The sequence below is a fragment of the Urocitellus parryii genome, chromosome 7 (genome assembly GCF_045843805.1).
Source record: "Urocitellus parryii isolate mUroPar1 chromosome 7, mUroPar1.hap1, whole genome shotgun sequence".
In the NCBI taxonomy this organism is placed as follows: domain Eukaryota; kingdom Metazoa; phylum Chordata; class Mammalia; order Rodentia; family Sciuridae; genus Urocitellus; species Urocitellus parryii.
In genome coordinates this window covers 125944109-125961670 of record NC_135537.1, presented here as the reverse complement: position 1 = coordinate 125961670, position 17562 = coordinate 125944109, and the positions used below count along the sequence as shown (strand labels likewise).

The window sequence follows — 17562 nt, the reverse complement described above, 5'->3', positions numbered from 1 at the left end:
AACTGAGCATAGGACCATTCTTTGGAAAACGGTGTGGGTGAACTTTCTGCAAGTCTACTGTACACTGATATTCCAAGATGGCGAAGAGCATGATGCTATAAATCTAATTGATTTACACACCTGTTGGTTAAACAAACCTGTTGGCTAAACATCCTGTCTTCAATCAGGGGAAGGATGTTCTCATTCAGTTGATGTCATTTCCCATCTACATGCATCTTGAGTATCAAGGATTCAAATAATCTAGGTGTCAAGTGGTATTAATCTAGATTGGAATACAGCCACATGCTAGAATCTTAAAGTTGGGCCCCAGACCGGCAGCATCAACATCTCCTAGGAACTTGTTAGAAATGTCGATTCTCAGGTACCACCTGAGTCTACTGAACCAGAAATTGGGTTGGAGTCCATGAATCTGTACTTTAACAAGCCCTCCAGGTGTTATGCATACATGATCAAGTTTGAGAACTCTGCTCCAGAGAGACTCAGAATGTTAAGACATATGATTCAAAAACAGACTGCTACATTACTGGAATTTCCACTACTGGAGATTCCAAGACTTATAAAGTGGTTATTTAAAGCCAAGCCCACTATTGGTGGCTGATCCTGTAGCATCTGTGAATTCTGCAGCTCAGGTCTTTTCCATCTTTTCTGGAAGGCACCATTTCTTGTTGCTTCTTCTTAGGGGAATTCCACTTTCCGGAAAGGTGAAGACATAAAGGGCAAGGGGGTGGGGGGTGTGTGGGGGGGGTCACCTTAAAGTTCATCCACCACACCAAACCTTATTAGAGTCTTCGGATACGCTTCTAGGAGTTATCAAGGAGGTTTTCCTCTATGATGTCATCTTATAATAGCACCAAAGACACTCTGGTTTCATAGAAGCCATGCTAAAACTTATTGTCCCAGACAGGTCACCTAGGAACTGGAGATGGACCATCCTGGACAGGACAACTGTTCCAGCTAGGCCAGTGAAAACCAGCAGAGCCACTGACCCTTTGGCGCCTGGCTTGGTTTACAATATGTGGCAGTCAGGAGTCTAACAGGATTTTATTAACTGCATGATACTCACATAGCATAGGAGTCTCACAGTCCAACTTGCAGAAGGAAGAGTCACAAAGTTCTGAAAGGCAAACTTACTCAGTATTCTTTTTCAGTCCTTTTTCCAACTCAACTCCAAACCCCCACACATCATCTGGAATAGAGAACGAGAGGACATTACAAAGACATTATCAAAAAATTCAGGATATTCTAGCTTTGAGTTTTTGATAATAAACATCCTGCCTGACACATTCCCTTATCCAGGGAATTTTCTTTCTTTTCATTCTTTTTTTTTTTCTTTTTCTTAAACAGGCCTTGGCAAACCTCCCGGATACTCTGAGCTAGAGTACAAAGGTTAAAACCTCAAAATTTTCTAGCTACATTTCACATAGAGGAAACATAAATTAATTTTATTAATTTTATTGGTACATTACAATTACAAATAAAACTGGGATTCATTTTTATATATTTGCACATGTGTCTAACATAATGAGGTCAATTTCATGCCCCAGTACCTCCTGTTTCTCTCCCCAATCCCTTCTTCCCATCCCCATTCTTACAGGTCTCCCTCCCTTTTTTTGTCTTGGTTTTTGTCGTCGATGTTTGTTTTTATTTTGTTTGGTTTTGTTTGGGGTATGGGTGATTAAAACTGGAAGTGCTCTATCACTGAGCTACACTACACCCCCAGTCCTTTTTATATTTTAAGACAGGGTCTCACTAAGTTGCCGAAGCTGACCTTGAACTTGTCATCCTCCTGCCTCAGCCTCCCAAGTAACTGGGATTACAAGCATGTGGCACAGCTACTGGCAAAAAGCATAAATTCTGAAGTTTTAAATCTATAGTCTTTCTTACAAGAGGTATAGCTGGTTCAAGCAGAGATAATTCCATCCTTGAAAGACACTGGATTGCAATTCGATATGAGGGCACAAGATGCCTCTGAACTGCACACACAAAAAAAAAACTGGAGAAAGTGGCAAATTGTATGTCACATGTAATTTGGCACAATTCTTTTTTCTTTTTAATATTTTTTAGTTGTAGTTGTACACAATACCTTTATTTTATTTATTTATTTTTATGTGGTGCTAGGAGAGCACTCTACCACTGAGCCACAACCCCAGCCCATGGTAGAATTCTTTCTTTTAATTAAAAGTTGGGGGAATAAAAGTTATTAGGATGCAATTAGCCAGCTCTGTCAAAGGCTCCAATAGCACACCATTCTCGACTCTTCAACTTGAGGGTCTTAGGCAGTCAGGAAGAAGGCAGCAGAGCCTCACATACCACTCCTCTCAATGATTCGTGTTGGGCCTCAGTAGGATTATTATCATCTTTAGCCACACCTGGCTTTGGTCCTCCTCCACATGGGCCACTGTGTTTGAGTTTTCTCCCTGCAAACTGATTGTCTAATCTTCATCATTGGACAACTGGGAAGTATATCCCAAAAGATGCTGTCTATTTCTTGTTATCCTGTTCCTACAACCATTGGTTTGCTCATCATTTAGGGTCACCTTTAGTAACTCATTCTGACAAAGAGAGATAGCTCTATGTCTATATTCACTGGTTACAAGAGTTTTAATTGCTCCATTCTACTTTCATGAGTGCCCGGGAACAGAAGCCTCTATAACACTAACCCTGTTCCTTCAGAGCCCCATTCTAACCACCTAAGAGACAAATCCTAGAAATGAAACACTTTTTACTCCTGCTTCCCTGGTAGCCATGCTGTTTGGAGATGATGATTTTATTCTGGCTTTTATGTGAATATGCCATAATCAGAAGCTTGAGCATTTTGATGTGTGATTTTTTTTATCTTTGTGCTTCAAGGCACTTTTCAGCAAGACCCAGTTTTTTTTTTTTTTTTATGTGTGAGAAGTAACAAATGAAGCTTCCTACATGTCTGTAGAGAACAGCTCTATCCATAGAGCAGTTATGAAGTTTTCACTTGCACAAGGCAATGGCCTCGTCCTCTGTACCAACTCTGACCTTTCACACCAATGCCTTTGTGACAAGCATGATGACTGTATCAGTCAGCTCTTTATCACTCTGACAAAAAAAAAAAAAAAATCTGAGACAATCAACTTATAAGAGCAAAGATTTATTTGGGCTCACAGTTTCAGAGATTTCAGTTCGTGGTCACTTGGATCCATTGATTCTAGGCCTGTGATGATTTAGAACGTCCTGGGGGAGAAGGCATGGTGGAACAAAGCTGCTCACCTCACGGCATCCTGGAAGCAAAGAGGGATAAAGAGAGACAGGAAGGGGCTAAGGATGTGACTCACCCTCCAAGGGCACACCTTGAGTGCCCACTTCCTCCAGCGAATCCCCACCTCCTTCCACCACCTCCCAGTAGCCCACCAATGCATCCATCCACTGATGATGTCAGAATCCTCATGATCCAGTCACCTCCCAAGGGTGCCTCCTCCAAACACTGCCACATTGGGGACCAAACCTTCAGCACATGAGCTGTTGGGGAACCATTCAGATCCAAACCATAACATTAACCAGTTGAGGCACTGCAGAGACCCCACGTGTCCAGAAAGAGACAGAAACTGTGTCCGTGGGTTCTCCATGGGGACAATTAGACTCACCAAAAGCCCACTGTCTTGCCTCCTCGTCTGCTGCTGCCCATGTGAGCAAAGTCAAAAGACAGAGTCCTAGAAGAAATGCCAGGACTGAGCTAAATTCAATTAGTGGGCGACTTGAAAGTGTCTTTCTTGGGCTCCAGCTGCCACCTCTTGCTCCATCTTGAACAGAAAATCTCACTTAGAGGATGTTATTTTTAATTCCAAAGAGTTCCGGGGTTCCCATCCTATCATCCCTTAAAAATATAGGCATCCCCCCTCTGTAGCCACATCACCATCACCCTGAAAATCTGCTAAGCACAGCCTCATTGCTTCCCTTTAAACCATCGCCTGCTTCTATTTTCTTCCATCTCTCTCTTCTTTCTTTCTCCTTTCACTAGCTAAATCTTTTCCTGTGCCTCCTGCTATTCAGCCAAGAGTTCTCCATATTCTGGTTTCCTCAGCCTCATGTTGGGTCATCCATGCTCAGGTTTGGGAGAGCAGTGAGGAGGTTGGAGATCACAGCACTCCTCCATCTCTTGTAGTTCTAGTTCCCAACCACTCCCTCATCTTAGCCATTCCTCCAGCAAATGAGCTAGGGATTCCTTAGTCACATAGGCACAGCAATTACACCTACTGAGGCTTCATGATAAACAAGAAAAGTATGGCAGGAAGGGAAGGTTTAGAGATGATACTGGGCGAGTCCCCAACCACACCCCAGTGCACATGGACATTGTGGTCCACTACCCTGTTTTCTATTCATTATGCCAGCTAACCTCATTAGTACATCCATATCTGCAAATTTGAACTATAAACCAAACCTGAATGTAAACCTTAACTCAAACTCAAAGGTTAAACTAAAATCCAACCCCTCTACAAGTTCTCTCAAGTTTGTCCCCCACATATCTTCAGTGAAATCATCATCTGACTATAACTCAAACCCTAACCAGGATGAATCACAATTATAACCCCAGAGCCTGACCCAGGGAAGGGAAGCTGTTGTGTCAATATTGCAAACAATGCTTTTCCTTTCAGGACACTCTGGAGATGTGCTCCAGGGAGACAGAGTTTAAGAGCATCCTCTTTGCTCTTTGTTACTTTCACGCGGTGGTGGCAGAAAGACGGAAGTTTGGACCTCAAGGTTGGAATCGGTCCTATCCTTTTAACACCGGAGACCTCACCATCTCAGTGAATGTGCTCTACAATTTCCTGGAGGCCAATGCAAAGGTAAAGGAGAGGGATGCAGGTGTAAGTGAGGAGGGTCACCTCTCAGTTGATGTGTCATTCCCAGAGAGGCCTGTATCCTACGTGAGTGGGAAGAGGGGGTGTAGACCCCAGGGCCAGTCTGAGACTGAGAAATATCATAATGAAATCAGAGGCGAAGAAGCTAGAAACCCAAACTAGTGACTCACGCCTGGTGTGAGTTGGTCCCATGAGATTTTGTCCGGGTACCCACCAGACCGCTATGTGTACTCACAGCATAACAGGTGGACTATGGGTTGGCAGGAAGAGACCTCATACTTAGCTAATGTGAGTTCCCAATGTAATTAGTCAAGGATGAAGACCTTGTCTTGGGCATACAGCTCTTCACCCTATGGTTTTGCCAAAATTGAAGAAGGAACCAAATCTTTGCTATACCATCTCTTCTGTTCTACTGTGATAACTCAGATTCAGGGAAAACTTGCACTAAAAATTGATGATCTTCCACTTAAAGGAATGTTCAAACCATCATGTCTCTTCTTGTCCATGGATCAAACACAGCATCAGCAGGGCCAACGCCTCTTCCTTTTGGGGGGAAAATGAATTGGACCAACATGCTCTAGGAAATCCTTCTGCCTCCAGCCCCCTAGGTCCTGGGAATTCCACCTGCCCATATCACTATTTTTTCCAAGTGCCTGCCCACCCTAACTTTCATTTCAGTGAACTTATAACTTGTATTTTATTCACTTCAAAATTCTAAAGGGAACAATTAATCTTGTCATTAACGGCAGAAAATTAGAAAAGTTCCCTGGGTCCTTGCTTCCCTCCATCTGACACTTACCTATTTAAAGCACTTCTAGGAAGAGCCTGACTTCAATGTCACGGTTAATGACCATGCTAGAGGGAAGGCATCTGTGTGAGGGGTTGGCACCTTATCTCTTCTTGCCCTTTGATATGTTTTCTCAAGTGTTAAGGTGAACTTAAACACTTAGATAAAATGCCTTTCACTTCTGGGCACTGAGGGTAGGCAAATAAATAAAACGTTGCCCTTCCTGTAGCTCATTCTCTGTCCGCATGTCAAGCCAGCCCCAGCATCTGCGTAAGGATCTTTCTCTCCTTCTTTCTTTCCCTGTCTCTCAGGTACCCTATGATGACTTGCGCTACCTGTTTGGTGAGATCATGTATGGGGGCCACATCACTGATGACTGGGACAGGAGACTCTGCAGAACCTACCTGGAGGAATTCATTAAACCAGAAATGTTAGAAGGGGAACTGTGTCTGGCCCCAGGGTTCCCACTCCCAAACAACTTGGACTACAATGGTTATCATCAGGTAAGGCTCTGCTCTGTGTACCCCATATCATGATGGTGCACACAAGGTCTAGGGAATCCTCCCATCTGCCTGACATGATCAGGACTATTCATGTTGGGACATGGCTACAGGCTTGAGGCAGGGTCCTGAGAAGAGGGGCTTAAAGAGGTGAGTTTGTATCAACTTTGGTTATTCACCCCAAGTTTCTCTTATTCAACTGAAGAGTGAATTTCTGGTCTAGCCTCACATGAATTATAAAATTGAGACTTTAGAGATCTTTTTTTTATTTTAGTCATTTGATTCAATAATTCTACTTGTTGGGGCTGGAGTTGTGGCTCAGCGGTAGAGCACTTGCCTAGCATGTGTGAGGCCCTGGGTTCAATCCTCAGCACCACATAAAATAAAATAAAGATACTGTGTTCATCTACAACTAAAAAATAAGTATTTAAAAAAATAATTCTCTTTGTTTTTCTTTTTTTGCAAGTAGCATCTAAGACAGTTGTTTGGTTGTTTTTATTCAGGATATTGACAAAGTCATTATTATTTCAAGTAAGAGCTTAGCAAATTTTAAATAAAGTTTCTAACAGTGATTCTAAATAACTTTATACCATCTGTGGACAGATCGCTTTCCCCTCCCATTCTCTGTTGATGCTATGAATATAGGCATCCATATCCACATGCAGGAAAATAGTTCTCATAGAGATTTTTCTTACTGTTACTTTAGTTTTTCACATACTATTACTACAGCTATTTTTAAAACATTCAGCTTTGCCTGCTTAAACTACTTCCTCTGCCTTAGAAAACACACTCAAAGATAATTTTTGGAAAAAAAATATTATTGCTAGATTTTTGAACATGCCTAAAAGATCTTAAATTTACCAAAGTTTATACCAAACCCAAGGAAAATGTTGATCATAGAAATATTAAGTTTAAGAGAGTTAATTGTAAGTTATTTGATCCAGACAAACCATACCTATGAGAAGAAATTGAAAATAATAAGACTCCTTAAGGAAAATAAGAGGAATTGGGTTTTGTTAGCTATCTTTAAAGGCAGCAAGGCTTTACCCAGGAAAACGGTGCAAGAGCATCCCCTAGTGTCCATGGGATAATTTGACAGGGGGCTGGAGCAGGGGATGAGCCAAAGGAGATAAGCAAGTGGATCTGAATCCCATTTCTGTAGTAGCATGGTCTGTACATGTCCAAACAACTAAGCTGGGCTTTCCTTTCTTTACAACTCTCTTTCATCTGTGAGGGAATAGATTGTTGTAGGACATCAGGGCCCAGGATTGTCCTGAGTGCTGGAGGAAATACAAAGATAAACATGCAAATTTGCCTTTAACAATGAGCAATGTTTACCTAGGTGAGTCGTCACTAACACAAAGTAATCATCAGAATCATATTTGGAGCGTAACGTGGGAGATCGTTTATCATTATTATAAACAGATTTGTGAAGGAATAGTCAAAACATCCAGAGGAGAAAGTGACCCTTATAAGCTGAGCAGGATTTTTAAGGCATCGCAGACTGTGGCCATTAGATATGTTGTTGTTTGGGAGACTCACTTTTTTATAATGTTTTAATTGCAATGCTTTTCACCAGGGCTGTGAACTCTTCTGTTCTCAGCCAAGCTTGTTCATCCAACAGCCCAAATCACACACTGACTTTGGGTTGCACAGTGCCACATATGTGTTAAAACATGTCATCTCTGGTTAAGGTAAACAGAGGGAAGAGAAAGAATTTAAAAGGAAGAGAATTCGTATCCTAAAAGACTTCAAGTAAAAACATCAGGGGAAAAGATTTCAGGGATCATTTCTGCAGTTTGTGAAAATACCAGGGAGGTATTTATATTTTTAAAATACTATGAGAAGTCCTACGGAAACAAGGATATATCAGTGAGCAGTGGAAAGGGCTGGAAATGGAGATGGATAGCATTGTCTAAACTTCCACCCAAAAGAAGGGGGGGTGTAGTGAATGTGAAAGTTCTGTTCTGGGAAGCTGGTCTGGCATAAGAAAATAAGTGAAGTCAAGGACGGACTGGGGAAGAGAATGTGCCCCCAAAGAGAATGTGCCCCTGCCGAGAAGGAGCCGCTGTAGGAGGTGGGAGGTGCATCTTGGTTGCTTTTTTAAGTGAGCTTGCCCTTGATTTCAGTACATTGATGCCGAGCTGCCCGCAGAGTCACCCCACCTCTATGGCCTTCACCCAAATGCAGAGATCGGCTTCCTAACCCAGACTTCAGAAAAGCTCTTCCGCGCCGTGCTGGAGCTGCAGCCTCGGGACAGCCAAGCAGGAGACGGAGCCGGTGCCACCAGAGAAGAAAAGGTGAGTGGTGGGGATTGCCTAAGATCAAACTGGGGAGCCCCAGGACTGTAGAGAGGCTCCCTACTCCTATTGGCCAGGTAGGTGGTACAGAGCATGGATAATATACACAAGATACAGTACCACCAGCCTGAAGTGTTGGCCCTTTACCTCCAAGAGCTCCTCTCAGATTGGCCATGTCAAAACACTGACTCTCTAGTTAAATCATAGGAAGCCTTTGGGGTGGGCAGTGTACAGGTTTACAGAATATTGGTTTTTATTTGGTTTATCTGCCAAAGTGAAGAAAGACCAGGTGATTTGGGAACCTTGAAAATTGACTCAGGATTCTTTGGCAAACCAAGGAATGGTGGATGCTTCTAATGCTCCACCCTCCTTCTACCAACTAATGTCCATTCTGATAAATACTCCTTTTGATGAAAAGAACTTCTCTTTGAATAACTTCTAGCCAGACTCTCTGAACACCAGTTAAGTGCTTCTACATGAGGACCTCCTGAAGTTTTAGGAAGGTGGAGGTGAATTATGGTGTAGAAAAGCAGACTTGGGTATGGGTTGAGGATAACTCAAGGCACTTTGGAGGCCCTGTTCCTGATGTGGGGATAGCAGAAGGCAGAAAAGAAAAAGGGCCACCACAGGGAAACTTCTCGGTGAAATTTTTCCAAGAGAGTACATTCGTCGACCCTCATCCACCCATGTCACTACTTGGATTCCTTTAATCAGAGATACTGTTGGGTTAGGGAAAGACTTTGGGGGGATCAAGGGTTAGGGAGCCTGGATTTTCATTGCAGGGGCTGATTTTTAAGAAAGTGAAATACCAAAGGATTTGCACTTTAATGGCATGGAATGCTGTCATCAGAATAGCAGTTCTCAATTTTTAAAATGCCTAAAATTGAGCTTGAAATTCTGACTGTTTAAGAGTTGAGATTGTAGTTAGGTGCCAGAACATTTGCCTAGCATGCACAAGGTTCTAGGTTCAATCCCCAGTGCAGAAGGAAGGAAGGAAGGGAGGGAGGGAGGGAGGGAGGGAGGGAGGGAGGGAGGGAGGGAGAAAAGAGAGAAAGAAAAATTCTGATTCTAAAATCTATGGTTAGGTGCAGGAATTAATTCTGATGTAGGTAAGCACATGAGAAATCTTTAAATCATACTGCTCTGCCTATTCTACTCTTCCCTATGATATGATTTGAGAATAAAGGAAAGAATATAACCTTCCAGAGGGAAAAGTGTTCTTAGCTGTAAAAATGAAAGGTTGGAACTCAATAAGTATTAGACTTAGGATTCTTCAGGTCAGGTTCAAAGAAGCTTCTAACCTTTGTTGTTTCCTTACCCCTCCCCCAGATAACTCAAGGTATGATGGTGGTGATGGTGGTGATGGTGGTGGTGGTGGTGGTGGTGAATGTGTGTGATGTGTGCCAGAAATGGTAGGAACTGTGATCAACTGCCACTTGTGACACTGTGTGGGAGAAGCATGCAGCCTACTGGGCACATGACCTGTTGTGCAATGCCCCTGTACTCAGCCACGGTAGTGGTTTTCATATCACTCATATCTTCTTATGAGCTCTGTTCCTTCCCATCCATGTAACAGGCCAAAGGAAGGACAAAGAGCCAAAGCTCAGAGACAGTGTTTTATTGTTAGAGATCAAATGACCAGGAATTGCATACTTTACATACACTTCCAAACCCTTAACCTAAATCTACTCCCAGTTAACATCTCTGTGAAAGGAAGCTGGCACAAGGCTAAGTTGTTGTACTGATAGGAAGAAGAAAGAAAAGTGGGGGGGGGGGTAGGGGAGTTCAGGAGAAGGCAACCAGCTGTCAGCTACTATCTCCAGCTCAATCTAGAATTGTCTCTCTAGGACACAGTGAGCTCAATTGATGACAGTGCCTGAGACACTGCTTCCCTCTGATGACTCTCTTGAGCAGACGGATGTGCTACTAGTCAGGAGGGGTCTGCTTGGGCTGCCATAACAAAACACCACAGACCGGGTGGCTTAAAGAACAGAAATTTATTTTCTAATTCATCTAGAGACTAGAAATCTAAAATCAAGGCATAGGTAGGTCTGACTTCTCTAGAGGCCTCTCTTCTTCACCAGTAGACAGCCACTTCCTTGCTATGTCCTCAAATGAACTTTATGCTTAAGCCTTGGGTTTCTCTATTTTTGTGTCCATATTTCTTCTTCTTCTAGGATACCAGTGAGACTTGAGCTTACCTTAATGGCCTCATTTTAACTTAATCACCTCTTTAAATCCCCTATCTTCAAATACAGTCATGATCTGTGATACGGGGATTAGGACTTCAACATGTAAATGAGGGGCGGGGTGGGGGCTGGGACAATACAGCCCATAGCACCAATTGGGTATATGACTTTCTTTTCTTCCTCAGGGATGAGGTAGCCCTCCAATTCCTCCAATACTGGATTCCTTTAGGCTTAGCAACTAACTAGTAATTGAGAGCAAAGTAAAGTAGGTTCTCTTCCCCTTTTTACTGAACTATACCTCAGATGGCTGAAATATTTTAATGTGAAACATAAAAACCTAAAAAGCACTGGAAACATCTCGGGAGAAAGCTTTTATGATCTTTCAAAGAGGAAGACACTTTGCAACTTAAAAAAAAATACTCAGAAAAAGATTGGCAAATTTGATGGCTTGAAAACTTTAAAACATCTGCAAAGCAAAAATGATCATGAACAAAGTCAAAGCCAAACTATGAGAGCCTATTTACAGCACAGATATGGGGCATTGAGCAGATTTTTGTAATATATGAAATTCTTACTTATGGAAAAAGAACCCCAGAGAAGAAGGGAGGAAGAAGATGAGCATCAGGAAAGTTTGCATGACAAATACAAACAGCCAATAAAAATGGCAAAATATTCTCAGTGTCATTCATTTCTAGAAGAAGTAAAGTGAAATCTTATTTATCACCTAATCGTGAGGATTTTAAATTATGATAATATTCAGTAGTGAGTGCATAAAAAATAAGTACTCTTATCTCTGTTGATGGAAGTTTAATTTATAGGATAATTTGACAATAATTTACCCAAATTTAAAATGTTCATATTTTTATTCATGAGTCTATCTCTAAGAAATCATCCAGTGGAAACACTCAAAACTGCATGGGTTTTTTGAAGTATTTATATTTATTTATTGCATAATTATTTATAGCATTAGAAATAGTAATCAAACCAAATATCTACCAGTAGGGAAATGACTTATAAATTTGGGGATGTTTAAATAGTACACACTGTTAAAAAGACCATTTGTAATAACAAGGGATTGTGTCCAAGACTTTCTATAAGGTAGAAAAAGCAAGCTGAAAAGGTACATAATAGGATTCTATTAGTGGGAGGGAGAGAAAGAGGGAGAGAAAAGCAGGGAAGGGTGGAGGCAGAGAGAGAAAGAGAGAAGAGGCTCAGACATGATGGATGGATAGATGAATGGATAATTGATAAGTGAATGGTGGGTAGATGGATGGATAGATGACTGGGAGATAGAGTTATGTACATTGAAAGATATCTGCAGGAATAAAAACAAACAAAAAAACTCTTTTTCACAGTGTTGTCCCTTTGGGGGAAGAGTTAAGATTGTGGGAGGGGGCGCTAGGGATGTGGCTCAGGCAGTAGCGCACTCACCTGGCATGTGTGTGGCCCGGGTTCGATCCTCAGCACCACATACAAACAACGATGTTGTGTCCGCCGAAAAATGAAAAATAAATATTAAAATTCTCTCTCTCTCTCTCTCTCTCTCTCTCAAAAAAAAAAAAAAGATTGTGGGAGGGGTTTGCTTCTAATGTCATATGTATCTGCAATGTTTAGGTTTTTCTCATATGTATCTATTACTTTTCTGAAAAGAAAAAAAACAGCTGGACACAGTGGCACACACTTGTAATCCCAGTGACTCAGAGGCTGAGGCAGGAGGATCATAAATTTGAGACCAGCCTTGGCAACTTAGTGAGACCTTATCTCAAAATTAAAAATAAATAAAAAGGGCTGGAGATGTATCTCGGTGGTAGAGAATGCCTAGGTTCAATTACACATACAAACACACACACATACACACTTAAAAAAAAAAAAAAAGCAAAACCATTTGCTCCTGGAAACCAAGAAGATTGGAGTCCACTCCTCCTATCTGAAAGGGTCTGGAGTTCCCTGAGCAAGTGAGTCCCATATTTGTCTGTAACCTGTTCACTTCCCTATCCACCCTCTCGCTTTCCTGGCCACCTAACTTTTCACAGCCTGATCAGAGATGGGATGAAACTCTGTGTCCCCAAATTCAATGTATTTTGCAAAAATACCTCCTGACTGTCTTTTTTCAACTCTGTGAATAAAATCCAAATGGCAGCTCACTGACAGAGGGTTGTTTCTTCAAATTCGACTCAAGACAGAAATATGATATACTGTTAGCCGTTTATCTTCCACTCTGGCAGTCACTTTGTGGTACCATTAAAATTCCATTCCTGTCTTTGCTGTGACAGCACTAGACCCTTTCGTGACGGGGTGATGGGTTTTTAGTTTCTTTTTTCCCAACATCAGCTCCTTTCCTGGAGAATGTATTGTATGTTAACCACACAAGGCAAGGGGGAAATTAATCATTCTTTATATTTATATAGTTCTTTATAGCTTTCAGATGCTGCCACATCCATCAGCTTATTTGATTCGATCTTTGCATCAACCCTGGGAGTTGGGAAATCAGGGCTGATGGAGAGACTCTTAGAAATTTTTATGGATGAAGAACTTGAAGTCTAAGTGACTTGCATCTATGCCTATGAGTCATGCTTACGGGTGCTGTATCGGCCCAGTCAGGGCTCTTTTGTTGTGAGGAACAGACACTCATCTAGCTGAATTAGGCAAGAAATGGTTCAGTAGATCAAAAAAATTAACCTAAGAAAGAACAAAGACCATGATGGCTTTAAGGTCCCAGGGAGAAAGCAGAGTGCACAGGCCTTCCAAGGAACCTCCATCCTCCCTCCCACTGGATCCATGGATGCCGGGTTTCATATTTTTTTTGCTCTTGGGAAAGATAATCTGACTGGCCTAATTTGAATCAGGAGAGGCTGGGCCCAGTGACTGTCTTCCAGAAGAATGGGGAAGAGGTCATTTCTCAAAGGAAATAGGGACCTGCTCCTAGAAGAAGTGGACCAAGAAGATGAACCCATCAAAACAGCAGAGTCCACGGCAGGCATATGGAGTTTGGCTCTCTGGGGACTCCAGGAAGAGCTGGTGCTCACTCACATGCTGTCTCCCGCCCTCTCCCTACATCCCAATCTGCTGGCCATATGGCCTATTATGTCTGCACTTGTTTCATTTTTCTTTCTTTGCTGACAGACCTCCCGGGCTTACTCATTGGCTCCAAAATGGCAGACTCAGCCTCCAAGTGCTTGCCCCCGAATAACCCACAATCTCTGCACCTCAATTCCAATTTTCCAGAAGACAGACCCTGGTTGTTCTAACTCCCTTGGTCTAATTAGCTGACAGTTTGTATGGGGAAAGAAATTGTGGGTAGAAGAGAAGGTTTACATGATGGATGATGGTGCCTCTTCAAGGATAGAAACCACAGTATCACCAAACTGAAACAGAGAACGGAGTGTGTGTGTGTGTGTGTGTGTGTGTGTGTGTGTACGTACATGCATGTGTGACTCCTCAGTCTCTATGGGGATTTGATTCTAGGACCACCTCCCAAGGATGCCAAAGTCCACAATGTTCAAGTCCCTTATGTAAAATAGCATAGTGGGGCAGGTCATATAATCTATGCACATCCTCTTGTATTCTCTGTATCATCCCTAGATTACCTGAAATACCTAAAATAATTTAAATGCTATGTAAATAATTATTATACTATATTGTTTGAAGAGTAATGACAAGGACAAATCTGTACATGGTCAGTACAAATGCAATTTACACACATACACAAACACACACATACACACACACATATATATATACATACATACATACACATACACACATTCATCACTGCTCACATCACTTCAGCTTCACATGACCCACAAGGGCCATCCTAGGTCAAAGTCTACTTATAGCTTACTAGTTTTGTTCCTGTAGCTAACTGGGTCAGCTTCTGAGTTTTTCAATCCCAGTTTTTAAGGGAATCATCTGTGTTAGTTTTTCAAGATGGTCATACAAGTCACAGAGAGCTGGCAAGCTAAGCAGAGGTGCTCCTGCAATCAGTCCTCAACCCCTGACCTAATTGACCTTTGCAAGCACACAAGAGCACAACCTGGAGGCGGAAGGCAGCAGGTGATGGGTGATTGACCTCTCTGGCGCCATATTGCAGGAAAATGGAGTCCAGGAAAATCAGAGTACCCTTCTTAATCGTGTTTTCTGCCATGGGGCAGGTCAAGATCCTTCTAGAAGAAATACTGGAACGGGTGACAGATGAGTTTAACATCCCAGAACTGATGGCCAAAGTGGAGGAGCGCACTCCCTACATTGTAGTTGCCTTCCAGGAGTGTGAGCGGATGAACCTCCTCACCAGAGAGATTCAGCGCTCACTGAGGGAGCTGGACCTTGGCTTAAAGGTGAGTGAGATCTACAGGGGGAGAGGCATGGCTAGAGGACACATCTTTCCCCATTGGGGAAAAAAAAAGCAACATGAGAGAACCTAGGAACCAGAAGGCATTTGTTCCAGAGCAACCTAAATGCCCAAAAGATGTTAGTCCAGAAACCAAAATCTGACCATGAAGTTGTCTGGAAGAACAAGATACTGCCCTCACACTGACATTTCTCTTGAGCAAAGAAAGTCTACTATCTTCTAGAAATGACTTAGGCAAGTTGACTTTATTCACTGCGAGGTGATGTCAGGTATCTAGCCTGGAGCCTGTTGTGACTGTTCACCTGGATGACAGGTAAATGGGAGATCTTGCCACCTTTGAGGAACTGAGGAAGGTGAGTGTGGTCCATTTACACTGGCAGGTTTATTAAGAGAATTGTAATCTGGGTCTGGGGCAGTAGCTCAACGGCAGATCACTTGCCTATCATGTATGAGGCCCTGGATTCAACCCCCCAGGGTCATAAAAAATAACAACTGTAATCCCAAACAGAGGGAAAGTAAGAACCTAGTTTTGTAGCTGATGATGAAAACTCACACGAGCCCTGGAGGTCTGGGTGTGCTGGTGGCTTCGTGTCTGGCTCTTGGAGTTATGGCCCCATGTGTGTAGGAAGAACAGTTGTCAGCTTTTCACATAGAGACATATAAAAATTAGGAAACAAACTACAAAATATAGATTACTAGGGTTTTTTTTTAAGAAACATTTTAATTTTCTCTTCCCCCAATATGGATGTAGAAAAAATGAGAAGAAAGATGAGAAAAGAATGGAATGTTGAAGACCCACAGATTTTGCCAGTGTTTCCCAATCCTGTACAGGCTTATAATCAAATGAAACACAAAATGCTACTTAACAATCTCAAATGTAAATAAGGATTTTGCCTGTCATGCGTCTCCATTACTGTGGTAAGCAGGTATATATTAGCAATTATCTTCAGAAGTTTGGCTGCAATCTTAGCTTATTGAATCGATGCAATTGGATGCAGCCTATTTAGCCATTTAACTTTCGATTCACTAACATGCATTTTTCTTCTGTGAGCCTTTGCTGTGACTCTGTGTCATGAATCACAGAGCATGGCTGGGCAAAGATGGAGGGGCAGGGGATGGAGTCCAGTTCAAGCTATGTTGACAGAGGAGCTCTCCAAGCAAGTCTCAGGAGACTGAAAGTGGAGCCTCACCTTCCAGAAGGACAGTCTTGGGGAAACAATCAAATGGATTATAATACGTGGCAGAATTAATTAAATGTCACATAGAGAGAAGCCAGAGAAGAAAGGAGAACAGGTGTGTGAGATAAGGAAAGGCCCCCATAGAAGTGGTATGGAGGAGGCTTTGGAAGAAGGATAAGTGAAGACAGGTGACAAGAGAAGGGGGCTTCAGAGGCGCAAAGCAGAGGAGCCCAGAATCTATTCTTAGAGGCTAATGGCTCACTTCTGTGGTTTGCATTTCCTTTCACTTGGGGAGTGAGATCTTAGATGGAGACACGGACAGGATTGGGCAACTATTTTTCATTATTCAAATGTTTGATGGCATCAGACTATTTCTAGGCTTCAGTGATTGATTTCCTCTGCTGATCAACAAAAAAAAAATGCTTCTCAATAAGTAAAGATGTTCAAAGATGTTCAGACATGAAGTCTGACTTGCTGATGCTGGAATCTGTTCTGGTCTTCACTCCCACACTCTGCGTTGACTTAATAGTTCAGGTCTGGAAGGGAGGGTTGCCTTGCTTGCTTTGGTTCTTTAATCATCACCTACTAGCTGCCCTGGTCCATGTGCCTTTGGTCATCTGGCACTCTCCCACAAACCCAAGATGCACCACTGCTGTCAAACTTAGTTTGCAAGCCGGACAGAAAGTGTTGGGACCCTTACCATTTCTATTTCCTTCCAATCTCCTCACGTCCCCATGTCTTATACAAATTAAAGCATGTTGCCAAGAACATATTCCGAGGGGATGGTGGTTCACCCCTGTAATCCCAGAGACCCAGGAGGCTGAGGCAGGAGAACCACAAGTTCAATACCAGCCTCAGTAATTTAGTGAGACCCTAACTCAAATTTTAAAATAAAATAAAAAGGACTGGGGATCTGGGGATGTAGCTCAGTGGTAAAGTACCCTGGGGTTCAATCCCCGGTACCAAATAAATACATAAATAAATAACCATCTACAATTTCATCTCCCTAGGGAAGACAGAATTGAAGGCAGCTAACCCTTAGAACAGGGTGTAGCATGGAGACCCTCAAGGAAGGAGCTGTTCTGGGCATTGCTGTCCTGTCCCTGGTTTCTGTAGACTGGATTCTACTGCATGGCTGTAAGTCCAGGGCAGCAGCTGCTTGAGATGCCCAGAGGAACCCTTTCCAAATGGAGGTTTCCTACCCCTCACCCCTAGAAACTTGAATCCTTAGGTTTGGACTGTAGCCTATGAATCAGAACTTCTAACAAGCTCCCTGGCTTAAAGGAGTGAAAGTCTACAGGAAAAAAATAAGGTTTGGGGTTCTTTTTTTTCTGTATTATACCAAAGAAATATCATGAAAGCATTTATTTTTAGGGATGAATAAGTAGTTAAGGTTGAAGCTAGACAGCCTTCATCATAGCCAGGAAAAGG

At 42.4% G+C, this 17562-nt stretch overlaps 1 protein-coding gene across 1 annotated transcript in view; it reads left to right on the top strand.

Annotated features, from left to right (window-relative positions):
• The window catches only part of Dnah9 (dynein axonemal heavy chain 9), a 340627-nt gene that overhangs the window by 308326 nt on the left and 14739 nt on the right, over positions 1–17562 (top strand). Inside the window, exons 64-67 of the mRNA XM_026390513.2 lie at positions 4623–4814; positions 5928–6119; positions 8246–8416; positions 14757–14939. Of these exons, the coding sequence (XP_026246298.2) occupies positions 4623–4814; positions 5928–6119; positions 8246–8416; positions 14757–14939 (738 nt within the window). The remainder of the gene's footprint in view (positions 1–4622; positions 4815–5927; positions 6120–8245; positions 8417–14756; positions 14940–17562) is intronic.